Source organism: Pogonomyrmex barbatus, unplaced genomic scaffold (assembly GCF_055798465.1).
Source record: "Pogonomyrmex barbatus isolate J1 unplaced genomic scaffold, ASM5579846v1 scaffold18, whole genome shotgun sequence".
In the NCBI taxonomy this organism is placed as follows: domain Eukaryota; kingdom Metazoa; phylum Arthropoda; class Insecta; order Hymenoptera; family Formicidae; genus Pogonomyrmex; species Pogonomyrmex barbatus.
Genome location: NW_028297114.1, coordinates 4462080 through 4474511, shown reverse-complemented (window position 1 = coordinate 4474511; position 12432 = coordinate 4462080). Strand labels below are relative to the sequence as shown.

At 32.0% G+C, this 12432-nt stretch overlaps 1 protein-coding gene across 9 annotated transcripts in view; it reads left to right on the top strand.

Moving 5' to 3' along the window:
- Positions 1-12432, top strand: part of LOC105431733 (cyclic nucleotide-gated channel alpha-3) — a 162127-nt gene that overhangs the window by 86046 nt on the left and 63649 nt on the right. For all 9 annotated transcript variants that reach the window (XM_089075213.1, XM_089075210.1, XM_089075212.1 and 6 more), the window contains exons 7-9: positions 379-634; positions 2113-2367; positions 3876-4006. In XM_089075213.1, coding sequence (XP_088931339.1) covers positions 379-634; positions 2113-2367; positions 3876-4006 — 642 coding nt within the window. The remainder of the gene's footprint in view (positions 1-378; positions 635-2112; positions 2368-3875; positions 4007-12432) is intronic.

Below are 12432 nucleotides of genomic sequence, written 5' to 3'. Positions count from 1 at the left end.
TTTTATGATTTATAAAACGAAACGCGAATTGAATACACATATATGAGTTAAACAGAAAATAAAGGCATCTCTGAAATATTTTGCATATGCAGACCATTGTAAAAATCGCTTTTTCTCAATCATGAATACAAAACGCCAGGTTAAATATAATGGCGATCAATACGAAAGTGTCAATAGCTTTCGAGCGATAATCTGTAACGACTAATTGAAAATAAAAAGATTTTAACGAATTTAAGAATGTATGATTTATGCACAAAAAATATTTCCGGAAAACAGATTTAATTCCAAACAAAAATTATCAAGAATTGAACAATAATAATTATAAATATGTATTTTACATTACAATTAAAACAGGCATTGTTTTGTTTGCGAATGCAGGAGAAACTCGTTGGGTGTGGTTCTGCCTGGACTACTTCTCGGATTTTTTATACGTGCTCGACATAATATTTCATATTCGAACGGGATACTTGGAAGACGGCGTGCTGCAAACCGACGCCACGAAATTGAGAAATCATTACACGAACAGCACCACGTTTTACATAGACATCCTGTGCCTGCTGCCCCTTGACTTTTTATACTTATCTATAGGATTTAACAGTATGCTGCGAAGTTTTAGACTCGTAAAAATTTACCGGTAATTGTCATTCATTCTTTTATATTATAAAAGTCATGAGTTTAATGCATGATGCATGACATTCATTAAAGAATAATATTTTGAGGCGGAATTAAGTGGAGCGAACTATAATTCGAATTTATATTTCTTAAAAAGCGGATTTCTATTACATGTAATATGGACCGAAAAAATTCTTAAAACATGAAGATTTCATTTCCGTCTCGACGATCTAGATATGTAGATCGATTCATTTCGGACGACAAAGTTGTATTTGTGAATTTCTTTCCCTCGTTTCGACTACTATAATTGACTTCGAATGCAGATATAAAAGTTTAAATCTCTTTCCGTGAAATAGCATTGAGAGAGTGCGACTTATTTGGAGTAAGCCATTGAAAAGAATTGCGACTTACTTGGAGTAAGCCATTGAAAGTTTACGTGTAATGTCGCAGTAACCCGATGCTGATCTTTCGTACGTAAACGTTTACATATTCCGGTGATACTCAAACGTTAACGTTCTAGGTGCAAAAAAACAACGACGAACAGATGGCTCGCGATGTATCTCAATATTATCCTTTATTAGAACGCATGAAAAAGGAACTACGACTCCTGAAATTTATTGAAGCGAGATTTTTACCGATGATTTATTATCGTAAACAATACTTTGTAAAATTCGAAGGATTTTGTCGGGACCGATGATTCGCCAGTGGCTCTGCTTTCTCCTGGCATATTTAACTCTAAATTCGCGTACCTTATTCCCATCTAGCGTTGACATTGTGGACGCGATATATGTATTAAGCAAACGGAATTCGGAATCAGTGACCACATTTAGTGACAAATGGTGGCAGTGAGAACATGGACCATGGCATGGACATGTTTACGGAGACAGCAAAAGGGGTCGGAACTAAAGGGAAGCCAAACATAAGCAAACATATAGCAAACGTAATAACACATTCTATTTGACATGTTCAGCAATTTCGCTAAAACCATAAATTATCTCATCTATTGAAATATCGATCAATAGATTAGGTAGTTTGTGCGGAACAACAAAGTTTCGTTTATATTTGATTTAACTTAAGTTCGTGAATTAAAAATAGCGAGGAAAATTTTCGTGTGCGTCTTCTGGTATTTTACTTTTTCCGTGTTTTCCGCGGCTCACAATATAAATCATTGATCAGAATCATTACAATCGCGGCGCCACGCTGGACCATAAATCGCGGGATTGCACAGACAGCGGAACTCTCGCCCGGCACTCGTAAATAACAATTGAAAAAGGAATGAATAGGAGCATATTTTAACCTGTTGAAGGTACGACGAGCCTCTCGAGCCTCCGTCGTCGTATGTGCGATGATTAAAAACATGCTCGTCCCACGTTCGCGTGAACGTTCGCTCCACGTGATTCTCGCCGCGAATATCCTAAGAGGAATGTCAAAATTTATCGCTCCGCGACCGCCGGAATTTCCGCCAATTTTCTCGACCCGCTTTCTCCATCTCTGACATAGGTTCTGGGCGTTCATGGACAGGACCGAGCGACACACAAACTACCCGAATCTGTTTCGCTCCACCTCCTTGATACATTATTTACTAGTGATCTTTCACTGGAACGGGTGCCTCTATCACATTATTTATAAGAACAACGGCTTCGGCAGTAAGAACTGGGTGTTCAGCGACTCCGAGACGGCGGACGTTGTTAAGCAATATCTGCAGAGTTACTACTGGTGCACTCTTGCCCTAACGACCATTGGTGATCTGCCCAGGTATTTACTTATTTATTTATGCGCCGACGTGTATGTTATATGGGTTGCGCAAGAAAATTTAGAGCGAGTTTACCGTCGACCAGGCATTTCTCAGTGCTCGAAAAATCATATGAAATTCTCTTATTTGCATATATGCAAGCTTTTATTCGTTTAAGCAAATTTTATTCATGCTGCTCCACTTTTATATGGCAAGATACATTTGATCTTGTAAATAGCGTAGAAAATGAAATATACGTGATATATAAGTTTGTTCCGTTGACCATACATAAAGGAAACTTGGTCGTTTTAGCTATCACGTAACATATTATGTAACAATGTGAATCATAGTCTCGTGATTCCATTGCTTTTTACATAAATCAAAATTTCTTTAAAATACATCGTAAAGACTTACGGAAGCGGTTTCCGCACTATTGCAATTTATTAACTATATTTATTCTTGAATCGGTGCAGCATATGGAGCAATAAAAAGTGTATAAAACGCGCAGTTACGAGAGACTTCGAATAACGATTATTTCTTTTTCTATTTATATACCTTTTTATATCATTCGAATTTCCAGTATTCCCACGGTATCATTAACCACGCATAACGTTTTGTGCGTAATACCCACGTATTCATGTGACGATGCTCTGCGTGCAGTTTTAAATAAAAAGCGATGGACAAACCGTCACCGCTACTCTGTTATAACACTGCGCTGCAACGCTCGCAAAATGCAGCTCTGATAAAAATCGATGACAATGTGTATGCGAAATATTCAAACCACCCAAATAGAAGAAAACCATCAGAAAAACAGCCGAATAACCAATAACCAAATTGATAAATTTTTTGCAGTATTTAGATTCCCTCCGCGATATAGCATCGAAAATGCATTACGATTATACTGCGATTTTCTTTGAACGAGTTTGAACGTTTGTTTTAATTTTCGTTTACATAGTTTCATTTACATATTTTTGTTACACGCATTTTCAGAACGTGTTATATTTTATATTTAAGACAGGCACATATTTCAATTATAAAAATGTTTTTTTGTGAATGCGGAATAAAAGCTCGAAGTCATGTTCTTTTATCTAGACTTGATCAAGAACCGTGTAATCAAAAAACGAGAAAGAATCGGCATGCGCGATGTGAATAAATGAGTCCACTATTTTTGTTGACGTATTTAAAACAAAGGAATTCACGTGTGAGGAAGAAAAAATATCGGAGACATTTCCGTGTCGGATAAAGAATTTCTCGTTAAAATCAACTTTTATTCGAAACAGTGACATGGGTAATAAATGATTAATTATTAGAGAATTAAAAAAGAATATCTAATTATTAGAAAATTAAAAGAGAGTTTAATATTGTCATATTTTTATATCAGAATATATTCAGAAATTTTTAGGAATATTCGTAAGATTGTCTTCTCACATAAAAATTATTCAATTATCGTGTGAAAATGGTGGAAGCAAAAAATGCACACATTAGCTGGCCATTTTAATACCTCGTACATTTTTCCCTTTATTCTTTCCAGGCCGAGAAGTAAGGGCGAATATCTCTTTGTGATTGGTCAGCTGTTCTTCGGTCTGTTACTGTTCGCAACGGTGTTGGGTCACGTCGCAAACATCGTCACTTCTGTCAGCGCGGCGCGGAAGGAGTTTCAGGGTAAGTCGAGTTTCAAATTCCTCGCATGCATCACTTTGCATTAGCTCGTAACGTTTAACTTTTTATATACCAAACGGAATTCGTTCGACGAAAGCAAAGTAAGATCTTTGCCGGCGTTTTTTTTTTTTTTATACGCGAAGAGCGTCGATTTTTATTGCGACGCGTTCGAATCCCCGTCGTATTTTATGAAACTTTATTCCGATCCCGCCAGTATATCGCGAAGAAGCGAAAACTCACAAAAATATTCATCTTTTGGCTCGTGGCTGTAAATAATTCGGCACATGTGATACATTTTACGGCACGAAACGCGATTTACGATTTTCACTTGACGCGTAAAATGGAGTCATACGCAAAGTTCACAAAGTTTATGCACTACGTTTACGCAATGGTGGCAATTAGATACTCGAACATGGTGCGCGAATATGGTAAATTAAAGCGCAAAGTGCAATTAACATTCGCGCATGTCTTTCCCCAGATTTCACTTCTAAAACTTACAAATTAGTTCGAGTTAGTGCGACATGCGCGAAAAGGATTTTTACGGATGCAAGAAAAGCAATAATCGCGCGACACTATTTTAAATACAAAAATTTACAATAAGCAAATTTATAAAATAAAATGCAATCTACCATTTGAAACAGCGAAGTGGGCTACTTCAACTTTTTATGCAATCGAAAAAGTTTTTACAACAGATTTGTTGTTGTATCTCCCAAAGTAAGTAAAATAGGAGCTCATCTCTTTTTGCCAAGTCGTTCGAATTACGGCTTGGCGAAGTGCCACGAGGGATCGTTTCCCTCGGCCCTTTCGGATCTCTCCCGAGCGCGTTCCATCGCGCATGATAAATAACTGCATTTTCAATTAACGCCGAGCAGGAAATGGACACTTCGTTCCGCGTCCAAGCTCCGTTTTAATTGCACCGCATCGCAGTTTCGCCGCGTCCGCATTTCCGCCCTTACACCTTCGTTATTTCACGACTCACCGGGCCGCTTGGTGCACGGTGCTTTCCGCAAAATGCGCGATTCGATGGTGCGTTCTGGCATAAAAGCGAATGCACGCTCGGCATAGTGACGGTCACTTCAATCCGAGAATACTCGTGAACCGAATAATCGCCCCGTCGTGCGCATATTCGTTTTCCATTTATGCCATTCAATATGTTATCGTTGTATTCAAAAAAATATATTTTTCTTATTTTTTTTATTGGAGAATTACTCGATTGAAGATAACAAGGTTAACCGCAAATAGATTTCTCTTCGTTTAACTGACTTGATTTTCAGATTGTAACAATTCGTGCAAATAATAGAAAAAAAAAATAGGAAAATAATTACAGCATTACCGCTGTTAATTATTATGGAACTGTCCTTTAAATTTTACTACATATTTTTTAGATACTTGTATATTAACAAAGAGAAGGGAAATGTATAATATTATATTATATTATAAAAATGAAATAATTTAGAGATTAACATAATAATCATATTTCTGATTATTGATATTCTCTAATTTATTGAAATATATATTTTAACTCACTGTTAATAATTTTTTATATACGCAAAGTATTCCATATATATTTCATAATATTTAGATATATGCTTTGTATGACGCTTAATTAAGATGTAAAAACCGAATATAATATCACAAAATTGCAATAATTTTTGAGTTAAAAACGATTGATATGATTTTTATCAAACTTTATCTTTGCATGATCAAGGATGAAAACTAGTTTATTATTATCTTCCTCTTTTATTAAATTTTTAGCTCAAGAAAAATTATACGATTTTAATAAATTCAAATATTTAAGATGGGTGACATTTTTCGCGGCAAACTCTATATTTTCTTAATTTATTAAAACTACAAACGTCATTTATTAAAACGCAAAACAAAAATGACAAACTTTTGATAAATTTTAAAATAATAAATATTATTTTACACGAACACCTTTTCAATCATAATAAAAGTAAATATATTTTTTAGATAAGCATTAGATGTTGTCCGATTATATAATTATAACTTAAATTATATATAAAGCACAGATTGAATATTTGGTGTGAACATTTCGTTATATGTGTATTTTTTAATCTTAACAGTAATAATTCGGTTAGCATGTAACCTTGGGCTTTGTTATGCGCAACAAGGCCACCGCGCGTGTTGTGTATACAAAGTTGCCGCGTGCTATCATTCGCATACCAGCTCTCGAACAAACAGGTTGTGCGGAGTGAGCAGTTCCGTGTCGTCGTTTTACTTTCCTAAAAATGATCGCGATAAGAAAAGGCGAATATTAATCTCCGCGATATAACGATGCCAGTCGAAATGACGGTTATTTATTAAAAGCTTTTATATATCTTAATTTTTCGCAGCGATTATTGTAATGATAAAACTATATGAATTATAAATTATAATTTTGTTACACTGACATTTACAATTGCTCTTTACTTAATATTAATACTTGAATTCCAGTATAATTTATTAGGAATTATGATTTATTCTTTATTGCAATATTTGTATCAAGTAACGTAATTCCAGCATTTATACAGCATGTGTTCGAGATTCATGTCTACTATCCGAAATTCGCCTCTTGTGCTAATTTACCTTCGGGAGTGTCGTGCAAAGTGTCGCGCGATCTTAATTAAACGCGTTTTCGCGAGTGGTGTGTGAGTGCAATGAACCCCATCAACCTGAAGGGAGGAGGAAACCTAAGAGAGGCGTCAGGCATTGACGGAGCAATCCTGGGGGTAAGTAATTTATTATCGATTTCTTATTTTGTTATTTACGAATTGTAAAATTGTAAATTCCGTTTATTTTGAAATTTATATCAAAATTAAAGAGAAAAAGCTTACAAGATTTTATAAAAGTTTATAATTAAGAAGAAAGAGAATCTTTTTTGTGGAAGGATTATGTATAGTGTGTATTTTATTACATCCGCTTGAAAAAGGAACAAATGAAATATTTAATATATGCTGATGATGATTACTTTTTGAAATATTCATATCTACGTTGGCTATAGATGCTTGTATTTTATAGATTAATGTGATACAATTCTGCTGCTGCACACTGTATAGGTGAATGACAAAAATGCTTTATTTTATTTAAAGGTAATGAATTTGTGAATATTATAACATATCAGAGCAATGTTTATTTCTAAATTATATAACATTTGACGATTTATGCATATAAAAATTCACTTATGCACAGCTATATGTAATAAAATTTTCAAGAAAAATAGCATTAAAAACATCATTTAAGAAAATAAATTACACTTATTTTTTAAATATAAACTTTTATTGTATTGTATTATATATTTTTTATGATATTTATATCTTATAAACAACGGAAGTTACAAATTGCTTATTATATTTATTGTATTTACATGAAATAAAATTAAATTAATATAAGATACAATAGGAAAAAATTTTATTAATATTAAGACGTGATTTTAGTTTTTTTCCCTAAATAATTTTTAAATAATATTTGAGTAACATGTCATAAACATAAACGAAATAGAACTATAAAAAATTTTATAGTTATAGTTTAGTTAATAAAAAGTTCTATTAATAATTAATTGTTAATTATATTTTTTAATTTTAATTTTATTTTAATCATTCACAGCTTATTTTGTTAATTATTTTATTAATTAAATATTAATTAATTTATTTTGTTAAATATTAATTAATTTGATTTTATTTCATGAATACAAATTTTATTATGAAAACTGCGATAGACGTTTTAAAATTTATATAATTTAAACTTTTTTAATTAATTTCTTTGGAATATGCTATTGAAATATTGTACTACGATTGTGGAATATTTTGCGTAAATGCAAAATACATTTCGATTCATAAATCCCGTTAAAGGATTTAAACATGCCTTCGACCGAGGCTTAATCTGCTTCTTTGAAATCATCAGCGAGCAAATTGAAATGCATAATTACGATATATTGTTTGCAATAATTATCTGTATGAATTAATATAACACGTTGTGGTCGCGAATTAACATTAAGAGGCCTTTAGTGATTGCTTAGCCCAAAATTTCGCTGAATGTACATAGTACATAAACGACGTTCGCACCTAAAGAGTTAACGTTAATCGAATTCACGCGAGTACTCCCGGGTTAACACGACTTTCCTTCGCGCTAAACGGTAGCGCGACGCGCACCATTACGACAATAACCGCGTCGACGCTCGTAGTTTCCCTTGGTATTGTGCCGCACGAGATACGCCAGAACCATGAAAGATATAGCGGAGAGACCTTCTATTGTACAGATAAGCTCCTTGTGGCGGTGTTCGATTACCATAAAGTATAGGATATTTACTAGGATATTTTGCGACGTTACTTTATGGCTTTATATCTTCTGTCTCACCGTCAAAGTATGTCTATTTTATTTTCTATACGCTATACATCAACATACCCGTGCGTTTTTGTATCAATTTTTTACAACGGTGACGGAGTAAAATAATGCTTTTTACGATCGTCTTGTTATCGTTACAATTATATCTCCGCCTTTTTTATCCGATAATAAACTTTTATTCATGTATTAATCTATTTTTATGGGGTTTCCATAAAACACCCCCCCCACACACATACACACACATACACACACACACACACACACACACACACACACACACACACACACAGTCGCGCGCGTTATTAATATTTATTTTAATTACATTTAGTTACAACTCAGTAACGGAAGATTGAAAACGTAGAAATAGCATTTGTTACAATTAAGGCTTCTACTTTACCAATTAAGATCCACTTTAGAAGGTTTGTAAATCCCTTGATTCTCGTAGAGCAAGGAAAGCCGACAGGATTGATGTTTAATGACGGTCGGAGATCGTTGAGGAGCCCAGAACGCGTTCTCGTTATTCCTCCATTATGTTTGTGAAAAATTTCTAGACGTAATGACGTGAGAATTTGATGAAAATTAATATCCGAGAATATCGCGCACTCATATTTAATTTTATATTTAATATTTATGTCGACTTTAAACAATATTCTTAAAATTACAAATGTGTTCATTCTATGATAGATCATAAGTCATAGAAAGAACACATATGCAAAATCTTATATTTGTATCTCACAATTCTTAATATTATCAAAGTTAATGGAAATGTCAATTGTTGTACTAGAAAGAAATTAAATTTTCCTCTGTAACAGAAAGAAACTAAATTGCATTTTCATGGCACTTTGAATTCTAACAACGACAAAGTGGATAATATGCTGCCAAACAATGATGTATTTGAAAACCTGAAAGAAATATATTCTATAATTACCTGTCTATCGACAAATATTATTATTTATTGTAACGTTGAAACGTTATTTATTATTACTTATTGCAATCAATATACAGTCGTATGCATATTGGACAAATAAAAACGAACAAAAAGAAATATAACTTTTTGTGATCAATATTTTGCAATGTGTAAAATATTTTATAAATATTTTGAAAGGTTATTTTATAAACTCAGAAATTGTTTAATTAAACGTTGTACATATTGAACATATATATATATATATATATATATATATAATATATATTCTCTTTCTCTTTCTAATATTTATAAAACTTGCTGTTTTTTTAATTTAAATAGGTTTTATCTTTTATTTAAGATGTTTTTCTCTCTATGTTTTTTTTTCTCATACATAGCTTATTTTTTAGAAAAGTTACACGGAGAATAAATATCTAATTTGATTTAATATTATAGTATTACAAGAGCATACTTTGATCTGTTTTATTAAGATAATATCTATCATAAATTCCATATAAGGAAAAAATTTATTAACATTATGACGAGTCATGTCGTACATTCTCATATCTTAATTTCTAAATGTTTAATTAGTAATTATTAGTAATTAATATTTTTTCTGATATATATATATATATATATATATATATATATATATGCTTTATTTCTACATTTAAATATTTTCCAATGTTATTATTAAATTGATAATTTTTCAATTATTATATAATATATCCTGCTTTTGTTCAACTATCTCACATATAAGCTTTTAAATTTAGTAAAAAAAAATATTGAAAATTTAGAAAAAAAAAATATATTGTATACGTAAAATTGAATTTTTTAAGGTTTTATATTTACGCCACTGTCGAAATTTTTTGTAGTTTTTTTTTAATGGAATTATATATTTTTTATTACGCGATATGGTTTCTTTAGTTATTTTGAATAAAAAAGTATTAAGATACAAATGTCAAAAAATCAATAGTTTACGAGATATTTTATATTTTATTTTAGCGTATTCAAGCATTCTGTATATACATATAATATGTATCATCATAAGAATGTATATATTTAACATAAACATTTGCGGAATGCAAAATGAAGAAGATTCGTCTTTGTCCCATGTCTCTACGTCCATTTTTAAAGAAGTTATAGCCTTTTAAAAATCAGCAGGTGCGCCTCGTAAAAAAACCGTGAAAAAAACGTGTACGTTTTTTGCTTAGATGTTCACATCTTTTTTGCCTCCCTAAAAAAGTGTGAACACGTGTACTATAAGCTCTTTGAAATGCGATATGCCGCCGCCGTGCAAACGTAGCTTGCGCCATCTATCGGATAGATCTCCATAGATCGATTGATTGTGGTCGATATTGTCAATATCTTCTCAATAATGTAACAGAGTATTATAATAATTTTTGCTTCTTTTGTTTAAAAAAATAAATAACGCGCATGCGCGCATCTGTAGAGTCTAGTTTTAGAAAAATTAGAAATAGAAAACCATAATAAGAACCTAATTTGACTTAATATTATAATATTACAAAAGCACACTTTGATCTGTTTTGTCGATCAAATGTCAATCATAACGTATTTATGATACAACAAATAAATTTATTTGTTAACTCCATGAGACTCGTGCCGTACATTTTATCATAACTTGATTTTTAATTATCTAATTAGTAATCATCAGTAATTAATATCTTTTTTTTTAATACATGTATTTTTATATATGTATTCATTTCTACATTTAATATCAAGTTTTTCAATATGAAATTAATAATTTTCATTATTAAATAGATCATTTTTTAATTGTTATATATAAAATTATGTTCTACTTTTATTCAATTATCTTAAAGTAAAATAAGCTTTTAAAACATGGAAAATAAGCTTTTAAATATTAATTCAGTAAAGAAAATAGGATATTGAAATTTAAAGGAAAAAAGGAAATATATTGAAAAAAGGAAATATATTGTGCACGTAAATTGAATATTTTAAGATTTTATATTTACGTACGTTGTGTTAAAATAGACTTAACATCGCAAAAATTAATTTAGCGCAATTGACAACGATATTGGAATTTATCGGAATCGTTAATCTGACAAATTTTCTCGTAATACGAAGCCATATTGATTAAAAGAGTTATCAATATTCAAATAAGAAATTGTAAAAGTAATTTCATTGTACACAGGAAACGTTTTTACGTAAAAATGACGAAATAATGGAAATGTTACGATAAGGGTTTAAAAAGTCACTTTTATGAGATCGATCGACTCAGTGTAACATAAAAAACAAGATTGCAATTGTAATTCAAAGGGAAATGATACGATCTGCCATAAGATTTACCGGGAAATGCTCTAAGGCAAATATCGTATCGTTACTATTATCAAATTTCTTTACGTATATTTTCTATGTACTCCTGTAAACCAATTTATATTCAATGCATCCCGAGAGGGAATCTTATTTACGTGGAACTCGAAATTGCGAAATGGGGATTAATACTATAAATGTAATTCTGTAAGATTGCGGAAGTATAAAATAGCAGGACGACGGTACGGTAATGACCCTCACGCTCTTTACTTTTGCAATTTTCCCTGTGGAATTAAGCGGGAGCGTCGGCGATTAAATATGAAATGCAATAGAATTTCTTCTAACTCCGTACTCGTTCACTTTTAGCCCACGTGAAATCTCGTTACGGAGTTGCGGCCGTTATTACCCTTGTACATAATAATTGGGGATTTATCGGATTTGCTTTGACCTATATCGCGGACGACAAACAAAAGGAAATAAATTGAATATGAAAAAAAAAACACGCGTATAAAATTAAAAAAAAATTAAAATTTATTCAGGTAAATATCGTTAAAAAACATATCATTAATGAATAGATGTAAATATTTGGAGATTGAGGGGTCTGCTGAAATAATTCATCAAATTTCAGCATTTTCAACGCTCGCTGCGCGCTGTCAACAATTTATCTGTACGGCTCCACGGTTACTCGAGAAGTTTTCTAATTTGTCGGAATTACGACAGAATGTTTCAGGCGCTCCTTACAATTGACTATCATTAAACGGTCATAGCCGTCAACGAGTTCACGGGAGTTTACATTTTACATGCTTCGTACTCGCGACGATTTAGATGCTGCTCGTACGAATATTGTTCGTCTCTGTGCACGATTGCTGCAAAACTCTCGTGATTTTACCTG